Source organism: Acinonyx jubatus, chromosome A1, assembly GCF_027475565.1.
Source record: "Acinonyx jubatus isolate Ajub_Pintada_27869175 chromosome A1, VMU_Ajub_asm_v1.0, whole genome shotgun sequence".
NCBI lineage: Eukaryota > Metazoa > Chordata > Mammalia > Carnivora > Felidae > Acinonyx > Acinonyx jubatus.
In genome coordinates this window covers 135,994,423-136,013,517 of record NC_069380.1, presented here as the reverse complement: position 1 = coordinate 136,013,517, position 19,095 = coordinate 135,994,423, and the positions used below count along the sequence as shown (strand labels likewise).

The 19,095-nt window shown below is 37.8% G+C and overlaps 1 protein-coding gene across 1 annotated transcript in view; it reads right to left on the bottom strand.

The window, feature by feature from the left end:
* Positions 1–224: 224 nt before the first annotated feature.
* Positions 225–19,095, bottom strand: part of FCHO2 (FCH and mu domain containing endocytic adaptor 2) — a 120,864-nt gene continuing 101,993 nt past the window's right edge. Inside the window, 6 exon segments of the mRNA XM_027040156.2 lie at positions 225–2,650; positions 2,972–3,136; positions 6,679–6,743; positions 7,443–7,642; positions 15,395–15,527; positions 15,860–16,015. Of these exon segments, the coding sequence (XP_026895957.2) occupies positions 2,628–2,650; positions 2,972–3,136; positions 6,679–6,743; positions 7,443–7,642; positions 15,395–15,527; positions 15,860–16,015 (742 nt within the window). The 3' untranslated portion in view covers positions 225–2,627.

Below are 19,095 nucleotides of genomic sequence, written 5' to 3'. Positions count from 1 at the left end.
TTAAATATGTTTAAAAATCACTTTCAAAAAATTTCGGCATCTTGGGGTTATAATGCAAATGAAGTTTTCCTATATAACCAGTTGAACTAAATTAACAGAGCAATCTGTATGCCTGTCAAAATGGTGATACCATGTTCAAAACCAATTACTCCTCACCTGCCCCGCATTGTCCTAACCATAGCCATTACTATCAATAGGGGTACAAAGACACATAAACCAACTGATAAATTATATATTACATGTTTATTAAGGGCACAACTTTTATGTAAAATTTACATTTTATGAAAAAATCAAAAATATTTACAAAATTGTGTAAGATAGATTTGCATTGTTCTAATTACAACTCAAAGTAGTAAATAACATTTCTTAAAAACTCACATTTGTTAGAGTTCTTTGTTTACAAATTCTTGGTTAAAGAGGCAGCTACAAAGTTTATCACTATACAGCAGCAAGAACCAGCTTGCTAAATACATTTCCCATTGAAAATCTGGTCTTTTTTACACCATTAGTGGATTTTTAAATGAAAAAAAAATCAATATAAACTCATATGGCTTCAAAATTGTAGCCTGCGCCTAATACAAATGTAGGTATCGACACTTGGCATGAAGACTGTGGTAATCAGAAAGTGCAGAAGTTTAACCATTTTACTAATCTGTACATGTTTTAGGTAATACTTGATTCAAAACAAACCTGGTGAGTGTAACTGTGTCTGAAGTCCAGTAATAAAGTATTAACTGCCCACAGAAAGCAGTGTGATTGCAAAGCAGTTACATTTAAGATTCCAGTAAGGGATTGTAATTGGCATTTAAAAGAGCACAACATAAGAGTTAGAAATTCCCATTTTGCTATTTAGTGAAGATGAACATTTCAGCAAATTGTCTTAATATGCTGCTTTAGTCAAATCTAAATGTCGAATTGGGCTAATACTGAATATACTTAAAAAGCACATACTGTGTTCTATGTATTGCTAATAAGTAGATTTTCTGCTGTATTTAGTAGAACAAGATGTTACATAAATGTCTAGTAGTAGGGGTTTTAATGTTCTGTAAAGCTTAACAGAATAATTAGTGGTTTTATATAAATTATCATATATAACAATTTATCACTTCTACGTAAAAGGCAGGACATTGGTATTTATAAATAAAATTCCCACTTGTAAATTATGAAACTGTCCAAAACATTTTAAGTCCTTCAATTAGGATTCGCTATAAAGTTAGGTTTTTTTACTATTTAATATTAGTAGTTCAAGAAATGCTTAACCCAATCCATCACTTCAAATCCTCTCCCAATTTCTAGCAGTTGGCAACTAACCAATAACATACAAATTGGTAACTGTCCCAATTGTTGAAATGAAAACAAACGGCAGTACTTCTCCAATGCCAAAACTAATCTTCTCTAAAATGTGTTCCTCGCGAAATACAAAACTCATGCCCCCAGCACATTCATTAAATGTATAAATTTCCAATGATAAACAGAATGAAAGGAAGCGTCAAATTGAGGATTAAAATAGCAGTTACCAAGTTACCTTTAGTTTTTCATATTGGTTTTATGATTTACATACTTAGGTGGAATATCTGAAGGTAACTTTTCTTCCCCTGTAAACATAGGCGATTAGGTGTATTTCTCTTTCTATCGGCTACAGTGTATCACTAAAGAAGTGAGCCAGGATTTTTAGGTACAAATTAACCTTTAGTTACTCTGAATTCCCTTCCCAATTGAGGTCAAGATATTTACAAAATGGCAATTATCTTGTAAAAATGCTTGACCACTCTAACACTGAATAGAAGAGCCAGACTGTGAAGGGAAAAAAAGTGAGGCACATTAACGAACACAAACCTGGATAGGCACATTTCTGGCTTTTGTTATTTGTTTTAAAAGGCACACATTATGCAATCCATATAAAAATAAATTAAATCTACAGCATTAATTCTTAAAAACAATCACAAATTCTATAAAGTTAACTAACTGCAGAAGTAAATTTCTCTGCTGTCTTTTGCAAGCTTATTTTAAAACACATTGCACTTGAGAATTAAAAAAATCATATAAAACACCATTTACACTTTATTAATGTTTCTATGAGATTCAAATTATACATTTTTTGCGTACACCTTGGACTCTGGTCTGATTACTTTATGGCACATAACTCAATCTGATTGAGTGTTCAGAATTAACATTATCCAAAACTTAGAATTCACGTTCTGTCTGTCTCCATTCAATCTCAAGCTTAGGAAATTTCAAACCTATCTCTGACTCTAAAAATTTATGGAAAGCTGAATTATTTGGTGCTTGCTCTCCTGAAATTTTAGGTCTGATAATACACTATATAACTCAACACAGACACTGAAGACAATATGAAATTTCAGCCTAGGAAAACTTCATTTTACTGAGAATCTCTACAAATGTGCTTCTGGAATATTGCAGTTGATCATTAACAGCGATGAAAATCATTTCAGTGCTATTGCTTTTGATGACTCACTTCAAAAGTGCAATTTAATGTTTGTAATCAGTTCTCAAATGTGTGTACGTTCAAAGGACCTAATAGAAGCTAGAATCGTGTTGGAAAGAACAGACAATGCAGGATGTCAGACTTGTGCTTCTGTCTCGAGCCAACCCGTTTCCCAGGTCCATCAGCAATCTGCCAGGTATCGTCCTGAAAAACACCAAGCAGACCCATGCAATTACAATTTCAAATGAACTCAAAGGACGACATTTTCACTGTGGTTACAGACACAGAACCCTAGTTCCCATCTGCTGTTTATGATACATGAGAATCCGATCACAGGTGTCCATGTATACTGACCACAGTTATTCTCTCCCAGGTGTGTCTCTACCTGGCACTTTGTACCAAAGGTCGAAGAAGAAATTTTCCATGACTAGATGATAAACTGCTTGACAGTTTATAAAATAGTTGCTTAGTAGCACACTGTTAGAATGTTCCCATGTACACTAAAAACAAAATCTCTCAACTTACCAGTGGCAAACCGCTTCTTTAGTAAGGAAAGCCTATAGCCAGTGCCTACAAGTTCAATATCTACTCCCGAGAGGGTACTTCCCTCGCTGAGGAACTGCACTGCAAGTGTTGTGGGTTTACTAGGTCCTTCTGAAAGATCAAATTTTGCTCTGAGGGACCCAGAACCTACAAGGAAAAGAATAAAGAACTTACCCAGGGCAACATAAAATTAACAGAAAAAACAAATAAGATAAACTATGTTCTATGCCAAATGCATAAAATGTATATAGTAAACACATCAATGTCCTGTGTCCAAATCAGACTTGATTCAAAGAATCTGAATTAAGTCTAGTCTTTTTTTAATTGATTTTTTTAATGTTTATTTATTTTTGAGAGAGACAGAGGATGAGTGGGGAGGGGCAGGGAGAGAGGGAGACGGAATTCAAAGCAGGCTCCAGGTTCTGAGTTGTCAGCACAGAGCCCGATGCAGGACTCAATCTCACCAACTGTAAGATCATGACCTGAGCCAAAGTGGGATGCTTAACTGAACCACCTAGGCACCAGTGAATTAAAAGTACTCTTAATCCTTGCTTTTCTTTGACTTAAAACACCCCTGTAGATCTGTATTGAGATTCAACATGATACAGACACATGTTGAAGTAAAAAAAAAAAAAAAAAGTCAATGTGGGCAGTTCAGAGGACAGCGCTTAGAGGAGTAGTGCGAGTAGGAATAAAGTCCAAAAACAATGATGACAGTGAACTACCATATTACAGGGATGGGAGAAGTAAAGAAGATAAGACAGCTAAGATTAGGAAAGCTGTATCAATATTATTATTTTCTATTCCCCTTCTTAAAATTTAACTTGCCTATCATGCCAAATACAGCTGACCTTTGAGCAACATGGGTTTGAACTCTGTGGGTTCACTTAAACAGAGACTTTTTTCATTCGGTGCAGTGCTCTTAAGTGTATTTTTTGTCTTTTCTGATTTTATTTCCTTTTATCTAGCTTATTTTAACAGTACAGTATATAACACATAAAACCTACAAAATACCTGTTCATTGACTGTTTATGTTACTGGTAGAGCTTCTGGGTAACAGTAGGCTGTTAGTAATTAAGTTTGGGGGGGGGGCACAGTTATACATGGATTTTTGACTACACAGGTCCACCAGGGTGAGTGGTGTGCGGGGCTTGGTACTTCTAACCCCTGCATTGTTCAAGGGTCAACTAGATATTTGAGATGTCTTCTTTTCAGTCTAACCATTTATTCTACATACCTCAGTCTAACAGTATGCCAGAAACTGTAAAGCAAAAAATTGTGATGAATAAGATAAATGCTACAAAAGTGCTCTGAATTGCTATGGGCACAAAAGCACATAAAATGATGGTGGAGAGGACAGTGTGAATTGCAGGCAGGGGTAACTACAGGTAGAGAGGGGAGAGAATACAGTGCCTTTAAGGGAACTGCATGCATATCAGAAGACCTAGAGGATAGGATACAAGAGGGGCAGAAGACTAGAATGGTAGGAAGGAACAAGCTCCAAATATCTTTACATGCCACGATAAAAAATAATCATAGGAAGTCACTAAAGATAAGACAAAAACAATTCAGATTAGGGTCTTAAAAGGGGACAGAGGTGCCAGATAGGGAAACCAACTGAAAGTCAATAAAATAGTGTAGGATTCTAGGTGACAGTTGAAGTGGATCTCAATCAGGCTAACGGAAAGGAAAGAAGAAAATGCATTTGAAAAATATTTCAGAGTTGGAATCGAGAGGGGGAAAGGAGGAGGAGTCTCAGAGTGTGCCCAGGTTTCCAGTCAAGGAAAACAGACAACCGCTAGGTAGCAGGAGCAATATTCTAGGATACACAGAAGTAGAACAGCACAGCATAACCCTGATCCAACCTGCACCACTGTCCCTCATGGCACAGATCGGCTGGGAGGATGAAATGCTGCCTAATTCTTAACCTCCGTCCAAGCCCAAGTCCTCCTTAGACTTGCACAATTCTCTTGATAGGCAATTCAATTCTGTGAAAGTTCTACAGGCCAAGAGCAGCCACCTTGGCAAATCTTAAACTTGAAAATTATTTCCTGTCCCTCTTCTGGGCATAAAGCCAGAGCAGAAACAATTTCTATTGTACAGTATCCTAATTTGCATATTTCTTTTTAAAGGTTAACCAAATCAGAACATTTATAGTATTTTTCCACTTCCTCACATAGATATCCTGATTCCTGAACAGCAGAGGAAAAGTATTCATCTATCTGACTAGAAAATTTGTACCCTGTTTTTGAGGAAACAATTTCCCTTGTTAGTACTTACAATAGTATAGTTTCATTAAGAAGGGGGAAATACGTATTCTCATTTTCCTGCTAGCTGGTTACGTAAGCCCTCAATTCAAACAGGATTTCTGGTTTACTTCCAGATTTAACTAGGAATTTCAGTTTTGTCCCCCCAGAAGCGATACAGCTCAAGCAGAAGTCAGCACCTTTGGCACATGAAAATAGGCAACAAAGGAACTGTAGATCAGCTTGGTTATTTCACCAAATAGGTGGTTCTCTAGTAAAAGAGTGATTCAGCATGACATGTATAAATAGCCACTATAGATACATTCCTGCTACTTGATACAGAAATACATAGGAGAAAAACCAGGGATATGATTTATGCTTTGATCACATTATGCTTAAAGTGTTCAAAGAGAAAAAGCTAAGCAAAATTTGAAAAGCTAAAAAAAAAAAAAGTCCTACTTAGTAATAGGAAAAGTTATTGGAGGTTAAGTAGGCATCCAAAAAAGAGCAAGAGAATTCTCTTATTTTTTTTTAATTTTTTTTAATGTTTATTTATTTTTGACAGAGAGAGAGAGAGAGAGAGAAAAAGCATGAGCGGGGGAGGGGCAGAGAGCGAGGGAGACACAGAATCCGAAGCAGGCTCCAGGCTCTGAGCCGTCAGCACAGAATCTGATGTGGGGCTCAAACTCAGACTGCGAGATCATAACCTGAGCTGAAGTCAGACGCTCAACCGACTGAGCACCCGAGGTGCCCCAGGAGAATTCTCTTAAGAGAAAATAGGAATAATTAATGTTAAAGACTTGATTGTCCTGGAAATTACATTCTAAACTGAGTTAGGGAAGACAAGACAGAGACCAGCCAGCAGAGATTTTTCCTTTGCCTTGTGAGCACAAACAGATACAGACTTGGTGGGAGTAAGCAATTAACTTGTTTCTCCTTAAAATAATTAGCAGAGAAGTAAAGGCTGTTGATGGTTAGTTCTACTAAGGAGAAATGACCAGGAAAAGTTCTCTTGGAAAGTGAAATAGGCAAACAAAGGGGCTTTTGAAAGCCTGCAAGCTTCTACATGATTTCTGGGAGGACAGGAGGACCCCAGGAACAGAATGAGCTAAATGGTATATTATTAAATCAGTTTCAGTTATCAGGTCACTTGAAAATACCTAATAATATTCCCATGTGAATGTATGCATTTACATAGTATTTATAAAGTTAGAGCAAAACAAATCATTTTTCTTACAGAGAAAGCATATTCAATCTAGAGGGGAAAAATGGGTTCTGAATGTCAACTGGTCCACTCTTATTTAAGGTATTAACTTCCATCTAGTGGTCAATTCTAGAACTGAAGGCATGAAAATCTAGGAAAAAACTGTCCATAAAAATGCCTCAAAAATCAATTTTCATGGACACTGAATTACAAACAAAAAGGCATACACACACACTTACCTCCATTTTCTGATTTTTCTGAAATACCAGACAGTTTCCAAAAGGCTTTCATTTGTTCTGCATTCCTATAAGAACAAATATCTTCTGATTAAGTGTCTAGTATAGGGGCTTAAAAATGGATGGGCTGTCAATAAATGAATACATTTTAAGTATTTCACCAAAACAACTATAGGGCTAAATTTACTTTCAGTAGTATCACCAGGTGATAATGTGTTTACGATGTAAGTAAATATAATGCTATATCTTAATGGAAGTTTACTAAATTACATAATTCTTCTAGTCAGAAAAAGGAACACTGAAAATAGATGTGGTTCAGTACCTTCATTACTGAAGGACAACAAACTTTTATTAAACAGTGAAGAATCTAGAGTGTTAGTCTATACTAATTCAGGGAACAAGAGAGGTAGTTAAGAGATGAGAATTCCTAAACTATTAAGACAGGTGTTCTTACAGAGATGATAGATGCTATATTTACCCCTCTAAAATAATAAGTATTATTTTTTAGAAAAATAAAGTTGATGGAGGTTAAGTGATTTACCTAAAGGTAAAGTTGTACTGAGTCATTCAAGCCTGGGTGGTGAACGCAAACTTACTTTTGGATTGAGGCTATTGTGATTTGACTAGTAAGATGAACAGCATCTTTTACACCACAGTTTTTATGGTAAAATGCACGAATACTTTTCAAGCTTACAACTTTGGAAATGGGTTCTACGAGTTGGAGCTTGCAGCAAAATTTAGCAGGAATTCAGAAAACTCAAATTTACCATATTGCAGGGGGAAGGGACTGCATATTTGTGACTCCTCCATCCACTGGTACCACCACCTGTATGTTTGAAAGCACGCTCGGTGCCACCATAGCTTCTGGGTTGTACTTATAATCCACTCTAAGATCTGTGGTGCCAGCACTACACTTCCAATATGTTGCAAGATTTAGAGGAGTGGACTGAATACCATTTGATGATACCTTTAAAGAGAAAAAGAAAAAAGTTAGTTTTTGCCTAAAAAGTAAACAAGTCATGCTGAAGACATGTATGCTTGAACACAAGAGTTCTCAGAATCAAAAATAATGATGGAAATATCGTTAGGCAGAAGAAAGCAGGCTTATCTCCGAGGAGTAAGAGCCAGTCTCACAGTGTGGATCTAGGACTACCCACATCAAAATGTCCATGACAGTTGTGCAAAATACACATTCCTATAGGTCCAAATGCAGAAAATCTGACTCAACTGCTTAGGTGCTAGGTCCAGAAAGAAGTATGTCATCAGGTGATTCTTCTTTATGCATGTTAACTTAAGAATCCCTTTCAACATCCAACACAGAATTCAATTCTAAGATTCCTTATGAATTAAAAGAATTTAAATTAAAAAAAAAAAAAGGATAAGTCACCAGGCAATACTGCAAGTCTGGAATTAGAATACTTCCGTACTTCAAGTGTTTAATTTTAATCACATGACCCCTAGTAAATGGTGCAATTCCTTCCCATTTTTTAGATCCTTGCTCAAGTTAACTCCTTTTTAATGAGACCTACCCTGATCACCCTGTTTAAATGTACACTAACATTGCATTTCCAGTTTTCCTTATTGTTTAACCAACTGAGCCACCCAGGAACCCCTCAGTTTTCCTTATTGTGAACACTATGCCTTTTTTCGAGATAACAAAACATACACACATACTACCTCTCATGCTATTCCTGGCAATTAGCAAGCACTGAATAATAAATGTTTACTGAATTAAGAATAATGAATACCCGGAATAAACTCTAAGCCTACTTAAGTAGCACCACTTCCTACTCCTTATTTATTTCCCAAAAATGTAAGCATATTAATACAATTACTCTATTAAAATTTCACATAATACATTAAGTATATGAAGTAGGAAATTTATCCCTTAGCATTCTTACTCCCCACTGTTAACACTGTAGGCACGCATGCACAGATCTCATTATTTCTTTTTTTTTTTTAATTTTTCAAAAAAAATTTTTTTAACGTTTATTTTTGAGACAGAGAGAGACAGAGCATGAACGGGGGAGGGTCAGAGAGAAAGGGAGACACAGAATCCGAAACAGGCTCCAGGCTCTGAGCAGTCAGCACAGAGCCTGACGCGGGGCTTGAACTCACGGACCGCGAGATCATGACCTGAGCCGAAGTCGGACGCTTAACCGACTGAGCCACCCAGGCGCCCCTAATTATTTCTAATGGTTGTAGTAATTCATTTAATCATTGTCTTCTATAGATGTGTGCTCACATGGTTTCCATACAGTGCTGCAGTGAAGATCCTTTGCACCTTATCTTCTTTTTTTCCTGCCATGTGTGCTATTTTTGACAAACTGATTTCTTGAAGTGGAATTAAAGGTTTGACTATTCAGCAGTTTAATCCAACAGCTATTCAACAATCTAACAGAACTGCTTTCTAAGAAGTTCCATTAATTTGTATGCCTACTAACAAGTGGTCACAGCTCTCTTAATACAGTCTTTCCCATTTTTGTTAATCTGATGGGCTAAAACTGCTATCTCATTGTCACCTTAGTATCCACTGCTCTGATTACTATAGACATGAAACATCTTTCATAAGTTACCTATCTCTTGAGTTAACCATCTTTTATTTAAAAGAGCTCTTCAGAGTAAGCCTTTTGGTCTGTCTTATTATGTTATGAAAACTTTTCCCTCAGATTAGATACCAATTCTGTTTAAGACTTTGTTTTAACAAAGAATTTATACACATTTATTTATTGTCAAATATCCCTCTCATACCATGGCTTCTGGGTTCTGTATTACACTTAAAAAGGTCTTGACACTTCAAGATCAAAATATGTAAAAACATATACATATTAAAAATATACAAATATACACACACACTTGCACACTTTATATTCATCCATGACTTTACCCCATTAAAACTAAAACATTACTCCACATTACCATTTAAAACATTTTTATTCCAAGCTTTATTCTTCCGGAAAACTTGAAAATGACTGTCCAAAACACCAATATATACACACTTCCACTGGATTTCTGATCAGGATCGCATTAAATTTCTAAGTTAATTTAGAAACACCTAAGCTTTTTACAACATGACTCTTCATCTGAATAAAGTATACCTTTATAACTATATTCAACTCATTAGAAATAGTGTTAGGTTTCTTCCTAATTAGTTTTTATTATGTGTTCATTGTGATTACAGGAAAGGATAGTTTAACATGGTTTTTTAATTTTATTGCGGTATAATTGACATGAGTTTCAGGTGGACTACATAAAGGTTCAATATTTTATATACTGCAAAATAATCACAACTACTTTTTCTCGTGATGAGGATTGAGATTTACTCTTTTAGCACCTCTGAAATATGCAATACGGTTTTACTAACCTTAGTCATGATGCTCTATCTTCCATCCTCATGACTTATTACTGGAAGTTTATACTTTTGAATCCTTTCACCCACTTTGTCTACCTCCCTCCAAACCCTGTATCTGGAAACAGTATGTTCTCTGTTGCCTCTGAGCTTGGCATTTTGTTTTTTAGATTCCACATAGAAGTGGAATTATACGGTATTTCTCTTTCACTGTCTTAGTTCACTTAGCATAATGGAATTTTGCTGCCTCCTCTTCTATTTTTTTTTTTTTTTGAAAAGTTTGAGAAAGATTGGTAATAATTCTTCGCTGAAAATTGGGCAGAATTCACCAGTGTAGTCCTGGACTTCTGTTCCTGGAAGGTTTTTGATTACTGATACAGTCTCTTTACTAGTAACTGGTCTATTGAGATTTTCTACTTTATCAGGATTCAGTCTTAGAAGGCTGTCTGTTTCTAAAAATTTATTTCTTCTAGGCTGTTCAATCTGTTGGCATAAAATTGTTCGTGGTGGTTTCTCATGACCCTTTGTATTTGCATAGTATCAGTTGTAAGGTCTCCTCTCTTCTTTCTGACTTTATTTGCACCCTCTCTGCTGTTTTCTTGGTGAATCTGATTAAAAGTTTATCAATTTTATTTATCTTTTCAAAGAACCAGCTTAGTTTTTTCTATCGTATTTTTAATTTGTATTTGATTTCTGCTCTTAGTTACTTCGTCCATTCCACTAACTGTGGCTTTATTCTTCATTTTCTTAGTTCTCCGAGGTGTAAAGGAAGTTTGAGATTTTTGTTTGCTGGGTAGGCATTTACTGACAGGAACATCGTTCTTAGCACTGTTTTTGCTACATCCAGTAATTCTGGCATATGTCCATTTTCATTAGTCTCAAGATAACTTTTAATTTCTCTTTTGATTTATTCATTGACCGAATGGTTGGGTAGCATATTGTTTAATTTCCACAAATTTTTTAATTTTCCAGTCTTCTTCCCATAATTGATTTCTAGTTTCGTATCATTTTGGTCAGAAAAGATGCTTAACAGGATTTCTATCTTTTCAAATTTATTAATACTTGTTTTGTGGCCTAACCTATGATCTTCTCTAGAGATGTCCCATGTGCACTTGAAAAGAAGGTATATACCGCTTTGGGATGGAATGTTCTGTATATATCTTGTAAGTCCATCTGGTCTATCATGTCATTTAAGAAAAACGTTTTCTTATTGATGTCTGTCTAGATGACGTAAGTAGGGTATTCCCCTTTTGTATTGCTCTCAATTTCTCCCTTCAAGGTCTCTTAAAAGGTACATTTAGGTGCTCCACTGTTGGGTGCATAAATATTTACAAATATGACATCATCTTGGTGGAGTGACACCTTTATCACTATATAATGCCCTTTTCTCTTGATTCCTCTAATTTTAAAGTCTATTTTGTCTATTAACCTACCCCAGATTTTTTTTTTTTTTAATGTTTATTTATTTTTGAGACAATGCGAGAGACAGAGTGCAATCAATGGAGGGGCAGACAGAGGCAGACACAGAATCTGAAGCGGGCTCCAGGCACTGAGCTGTCAGCCCAGAGCCTGACACGGGGCTCGAATGCACAAACCCCAAGATCATGACCTGAGCCGAAGTTGGATGCTTAACTGACTGGGCCACTCAGGCACCCCTAACCTACCCCAGCTTTTGATTTCTATTTGTAAGGAGTACCTTTTCCATCCCTTCCTTCATTTTAACTCTGTCCTTTTTAAATTTTTTTTTAATGTTTTATTTATTTTTGAGAGAGAGACAGAGCATGAGCAGGGGAGGGGCAGAAAGACGGGGAGACACAGAAACCGAAGCAGGCTCCAGGCTCTGAGCTGTCAGCACAGAGCCCGATACAGGGCTCGAACTCACGAAATGTGAGATCATGACCTGAGCCGAAGTTGGACGCTTAACCGACTGAGCCACCCAGGCACCCCATTAACTCTGTCCTTCTATATGAAGTGAGTCTCTTATGCACAGCATTATACATGGGTGATACTTTTAACCCACTCATCCATTCTCTTTTGACTGGATAATTTAGTCCATTCATAGTTAATTATTGACAGGTATGTACTTACTGGCATCTTAACTGTTTTCTGGCTGTTTTTGTAGTTCATCTTTTTTTTTTTTTTTCCACCTGTGCTCTTCCTTTGTGGTTTGATGACATTATTTACTGATATGCTTAAATTCCTTTTACTTTTTAATGTATCTACTATACATTTTTATTTTATAGTTACCATGAGGCTTACATATAACAACCTTTTAAGTTGAGAACTGAAAATTGAACATATTCTAAAGCTCTACATCATTTTTAGTCTCCCTCCACTGCACATTTTATGTTTTTAATGTTACATTAAATCATTTTAATGTTTATTTTTGAGAGACAGCACGAGCCAGGGGGAAGAGGGAGAGGGAGGGAGAGAGAGAGAGAGAGAGAGAGAGAGAGAGAGAGAGAATCCAAAGCAGGTTCCAGTCTCCAAGCTGTCAGCACAGAGCCTGACACAGGGCTCAAACCCACAAACCAGAGATCATGACCTGAAGCCAAAGTCAGAGGCTCAACCGAGCCACCCAGGTGCCCCTGAGATCACATTTTATATCTTTTTATCTAGTGTATCCCTTAACTGATTATTGTAGTTAATTTTACTACTCTTGTCTTTTAACCTTCATCCTACCTTTTATGAGTAATTAATCCATTCCACCTTTACCATATGTTTACCTTTACCAGTGAGATTTATACTTTTTTAATTAGTGCCCTTTACAGCTTAAAAAAGTTCCTTTAACATTTCTTGTGAGGCTGGTTTATTTGTAATAAACTTGTTTAGCTTTTGCTTTTCCAGAAAACTCTTTCTCTCTCCTTCAATTCTAAATGAAAACTTTCCAGGGTAGAGTATTCTTGGTTGGAGATTGTTTTCTTTGAGCACTTTGAATGTATCCTGATCTCCCCTTTCTGGCCTACAAGGTTTGTGCCAAAAAAAATCTGATAGCCTCAGCAGATATATAACAAGTGGTTTTTCTCTTGCTACTTTTAAGACCTCTTTACTTTTGACTTTTGATATTTTAATTATGTCTTGCAGAAGTCTCATTAAGATCATCTAATTTGGAACTGTCTGGGCTTCCTGGATCTGGATGTCTGTTTCCTTCCCCAGGTTAGGGAAGTTTTCAGCTATTAGGTCTTCAAGTTGTCTGTGCTTTTCTCTATCCTCTCCTTCTGGAACACCTGATGCAAAAGTTAGTCTGCTTGAGGTTGCCCCTTTAAGTCCCTTGAGCTTTCCTCACTTTTTTCATTCTTTTTGCAGCTCTGATTGGGTGAGTTACACTGTTCTGTCATCAAGTTCACCAATCTCTTCTGCTTCATCTAACCTGCTGTTGAACATCACTAGTTTTTCAGTCAGATATTATATTCTTTGGCACTGTAACTTCTATTTGATACTTTCTTATATTTTCTGTTTCTTTGTTAAAGTTCTCACTGCATTCATCCATTGTTATCCTGAGTTGAATGAGCATCTTTATGACCATTACTTTGAATGTTCTATCAGGTAAATTACTTACCTCCACTTCATTAAGGCTTTTTTGTGAGGTTTTATCTTGTTCTTTGATTAGGAACATATTCTTTTGTTCCTTTATTTTGTTAGACCCTGTTTGCTTCTATGTATTAGATGAAACAGCCACCTCTCCCACTCTTGAAAGAGTGGCCTCATGCACATGACCCTTTATCATTCAACCTTGCCTTAGCTGTTGCTTGTCTTTTGAAACTTTGTGATTACCAAAGAAGCCTATTCTTTAATAGCTCCCAATTGTTGAGGGTGTGCCAAGACCTGTCAGCACCTAGACTGAGACTGACTGGAAGCCAAACCATCAGGCAGCAGCTTTTAAAGAATGCAAATATAACTGGTCTTGCAAGACCACAAGCATGAGCCCTGCTGGCCACCAGACCAGGCAATCTAGAGGTGTCCCGCTAGGCAACAGTTGAAAAAATCAGGGCTCCAGACAAGTGTATAAGCTCCCTTCTGGGAGATACCACAAGCTGCAGCAAGGCAGGAGAGCACAAAAAATGACATCGCTCAGCCTATGTTCCCTGGATCATAAAGGCACCCTTTTAAAGAAAAAAAAAAAATCTGGAGTTAATATATAATATATAAATTATTTTAATATACATATTAAAAATCTGGGGGGGGGGGTGTGCGTGTGTGTGTATGGCACCTGCCAGCTTTGGGCACTAAAGTGCTGCCTACTAGCTCCTCTATCCCTGGAGAGTATCTCAGTAGGCCTCTGCCTCACTGGCTCACACTTTATGATAAGCCTAATGACTCTCTTTTCTCATATAATTGTGGTCACCTTTTGATTGGCTGCTTCTGCATTGGTCCCTAGACTGAGTGCGTCTGTGTGAGAATCCTCTAGAAGGTGTTTTTCAGATCACCATAGCCCTTGGGTATCATGGGCATGGGGTCTGGTGCTTTTCAAAGCCAGAAGTTTTGGGGGCTCTTCTCTCAGGTACAGATCTTAAAAGGTGGGATGCCTGATATGGGGTATGAACTTTTCACTTGGGAATTAGCTCCAGGTTTGCAGGTTCCCTTCTGATTGTGGGTCACAGTGCTGGTGGTGGAGTTTGTGGGGAGAATGGGTCTCACCCCTCCTGCATGCTTCCATGTGACCCTCTGCTTGTTTGCTAATGTGATGGAGCTGTTCAGGTGGTTTTCAGGTCTTTTTCAGAGGAAACTGTTCCAGAGTAGCTGTAGCTTTGGTGTGTCCATAGGAGGAGGAGAGTTCCTGATCTTCCTATATTGCCATCTTCTAGCACCTCTCCAAGTCTGATAAGTTTAATTGTCAAAATTTTTCTGCATTAATATTCCTAACTGGATATTTAGAAAGCTACTAATCTTTGCATTAATTTTTAAACTCACCTTTTTATTAAAAACCCCTACAGCAAATAGTTTTTCAGTTCATTCTTAGGTTTCCAGGAATATAACATCACCTGTAAGTAACAGTAATTTGGGTTCCTCCTTCCACTATTACTGCTTTATTCTCTTGTGTAACTGTACTAACACATCCAGAAAAATCTCTTACAGTTAATGAGAATAATAGATGTCTTTGCTATTCCAGACTTTAACTGCTTTGTGTGTTTCATTAGTAAGACTGATGTTGCTGGTCTTTCCAGGTTAAGGACATATTCATGTATATTTACTCAGTATTTGAATCAGGAATAGATAGTGAATTTGATCATCAATTTCCTTTGGCTTCAATGAGTTTCCTTGAATTCCTGGAATAAAACTCATGAGGCCATAACACATTACTCACTTAATCTATGAGAATCTATTTATTAATATTTTAATTTATGAATTTTACAGGGATAGAACACTTACCTGATACTTTAATACATCTACATTATAATAAGAAGCAGCTGGATTTTGCTCTGATAGCTTCTTGAGGTAGACAGTAACAGCTTGCATGTTCATCCAAAAATCTTTTGTGTTAGAATCACACTGTGATGGATCACTGTATGCATAAGAAATATTTTTGTTATTTTATTTAACTTAGCTTCATCCTTTGCCTCTGTATTGTCATTTGGTGACCTGGGAAAGACTAGTAGAAATAAACCAAAAGGTGGGATGAGGGAAAACTAAGGGGGATAAAGAATAAAACATAGCAGAAACTTGTTTGAAAAATGAGGTAACAGAAGAGAAGGACTTAACAAATACCATCACCAGCAAAACCACAGAGCGCAGAAGGCTGTTTAATCATAACTTTTGTATTGTCATCCAACTGAATTATTGCTTCAATGAAGCAGGAAAAATTTAACTCCACCTTCAAAACAAGAGTACACGAACCTGAACACAAGTTGAGCATTCGGAAGAATTTGCTCTAGTCTGCTGATGTGTTTCACCCTGAAACACAGCACAGCTGGAGATGGATTGCTAGTGAAGACTTTAATAATTCCACTCGGAAACGATATTGTCATGTCACCAGTGATCTTCACAATACACCTGAAATTAGGGATTTGGAAAATTTTAAGTGGTTTAAATAAGGTGCTTTAATAATTAAACTCCAAACACAAATGTAAGAGTAAAGATCACATCTCTTCACTTGTTTAGAAAAACCACCCCCTGGCTGTCCCTTAAGGAGACTGCTTCCCTGGTAACACCATCCTCAGTTGGAGCTATTTTTCACTGAAACCCCACTAAATACAAGGCCTGAGTTGCAGTGGGAGATGTCTTCCTAGCTCCTCATTGCCTCTTCCAACTCTATATTCCTACATCCTTCCTAAAAACCTCCAGCCTCCTATCTAACTCAATATACTACTTGCTACTCCATCCCTTTCAACACTGTTTGATTTTTCTGAAAATGTTAGCTCTTTGCCTGCTGTCAGTCTGTCTCTGTATCATTACTCCTATCACAATCTGTAGTGATTTCAATATCCACACAGATAATGCTCTTGATATTTTGGGCACCTAGTTCTCAGCCCCTTGTCTCCAAACAATCCTGTCTTCCAGCCTACTTCAGTCACACAGCAGCCCCTCCATAATCTTGATTTCAGCCTCCCCATTCCTCTATTGGCCACTTCCTCTTTTCCCAACTTACTCTGTCTAGTACCACATCTCCAACAATTCTCATCAAAGCCTCCACAATCCATTGTTCCTACTACCTTTTCACTTCACTCATTCCTTCAAACCCTCCTTTCCTCCTAGGATTTCCTGGTCTATCATGCAATTCTACCTCTTCTCATACCTTCCTTCTTCTCCAGTCTGAAATATTCCTTCCCTCTACTCGCAGCCATCGACTTTAAATTTTACTGAGGAAATAAAATCAGTAAAAAACTTCCTTACAGTCTCACAGGTGAACTCCTACTTGACTCTGTATCCATACCTTTCCTCCTGTTTCAAGAGCTCAGTCTATGCATGTAAGGCCGATCTCACTGCTTCTGCACTGAAGCTCATCTGTTACATACCAGAGACTTCTCTAATGCAACTACCCTGTTTCCTGAAATTTCCTACCCAATTTTTTCCAAAAATATTGGATCTTCCCCATTAGTGTATAGACATGCTGAAATGTGTATCTTTAAAAAACTCACACTAAAATTAATAAAAACTTCCTCTGACTCTATCATTTCTCTATCACTACACCTCTCTGCTTTCACTTAGAGCAAAACATCCTAAATTTTTCTATACTTGCTCCTTCCAAATACAGCTGTATCTGCATCATCTCCTACTCTTGTTTTAGTTTTTATGTTTTATATTTGAGGGAGACAGACAGAGCACGAGCAGGGGAAGGGCAGAGAGAGAGAGAGGGACACACAGAATCTGAAGCAGGCTCCAGGCTCGGAACTGTCAGCACAGAGTCTGATGAGGGGCTCAAACTCAAGAGCAGGGAGATCATGACCTGAGCAGAAGTCAGATGCTTAACTGACTGAGCCACCCACATGCCCCCTCTTCTCCCACTCTTGAAAGCATGCTTAGGGGGAGTTCATCTCTACCACTTGACAAACTGCTCTTGTGAAGGTCACCAATGACCTCCATAATGTCAAAATTCAATTTTTCTTGACGAATCAGAAGCATCTGATACAGCTTCACACTATCCTTCACAAAAGGGTTTTATTCACCTAGTTTTGGTACACTGCTCTTCTGATTCTCTCCTCACCTCTCTTGTTGCTTGCAGTTTCAAACTCCTTTACCCAATCATTTTGTCTTTCTGTTTTCTAACCACTGAAGGGAGCCACAATCCTCATCAGATCTCTTCCGAGGCCTTGTGGTTTTAAGTATCATATACAAATTAATGACTACTAAGTATTTCATCTCTAGCCTATGACCTAGGCCCTGAAATCCAGTATCATGTATTCAGTTGTCTTTTTTTTTTTTTAGAGTGAGAAGGCACAAGTGAGTGAGAGGTAGAGGGAGAGAGAAGTGGGGCTTGAGCTCACCTGAAGCAGGGCTCAAGTCCCCCCAGTATGGGACTTAAACTCATGAACCAGGAGATCATGACGTGAGCTGAAGTCAAACGCTAAATGAGTGAGCCACCCAGGCACCCTGTATTCATTTGTTACCAACCGACTCCCTTAGCAAATCTTGACAACTCTGTTTTCAAAATGAATTCAGTATCTCACTATTACTCATGACTTCCTCAGTTAATAACCTTATATAGGCCACCATCATCTCTCACCTGGACTGCTGCAGTTAACCTTCTCTCTCTCTGCTTGTACTCTGGCTCATTCTAGTTTATTCTCCATATGGCAGCCAGAGTAACTTTCTCTGCTCAAAGACCTTCACTGGTTCCCACCCTGCGCAGAATAAACTCCACACTCTTTACCATGGTCTCTAATTCCCAACCTGATCTGGCCCCTCAAAGGACTCCTCTTTGATCACTCCCCTCCTTGCTAACTCCAACTTAGTGACATATTTCTCTTTCCTTTGAATATGTCAAGCACGCTTCTACCTCAGTCTTTTACACTCACTGGAATGCTCTTCCCTCAGACATCTGCATGGTTGGCTCCTCAATGTCTTTGAAATATCTGCTTAAACTTAACATCAGAAATGCTTTCTCAGGGCGCCTGTGTGGTTCAGTGGGTTAAGAGCCTGACTTTGGCTCAGGTCACAATTTCTCAGTTCATGAATTCGAGCCCCACATCAGGCTCACTACTGTCAGTGCAGAGCCTGCTTCAGATCCTCTGTACCCTGTCTCTCTCTGTCCATCCCGTGCTCGTGCTCTCTCAAAAATATTTTTTTTCTAGGGGCACCTGGGTGGCTCAATAAGTTGAGCATCCGACTTCCACGCAGGTCACGATCTCACATTTCCTGAGTTTGAGCCCCGCGTCGGGCTCTGTGTTGACAGCTCAGGACCTGGTTCCTGCTTCAGATTCTGTGACTCCCTCTTTCTCTGCCCCTCCCCCCCTCATACTCTGTCTCTCTCTCAAAAATAAAAAAACATTAACAAAAATTTAAAAATATATTTTTTCAAAAAGAAAGGCTTTCTCTGATCGTAAAAAGAATAAAAAAATTAGTTTGGTGCCTGGGTGGCTCAGTCCATTAAGCTTGACTCTTGATTTTGGCTCAGGACATGATCTCACAGTTTG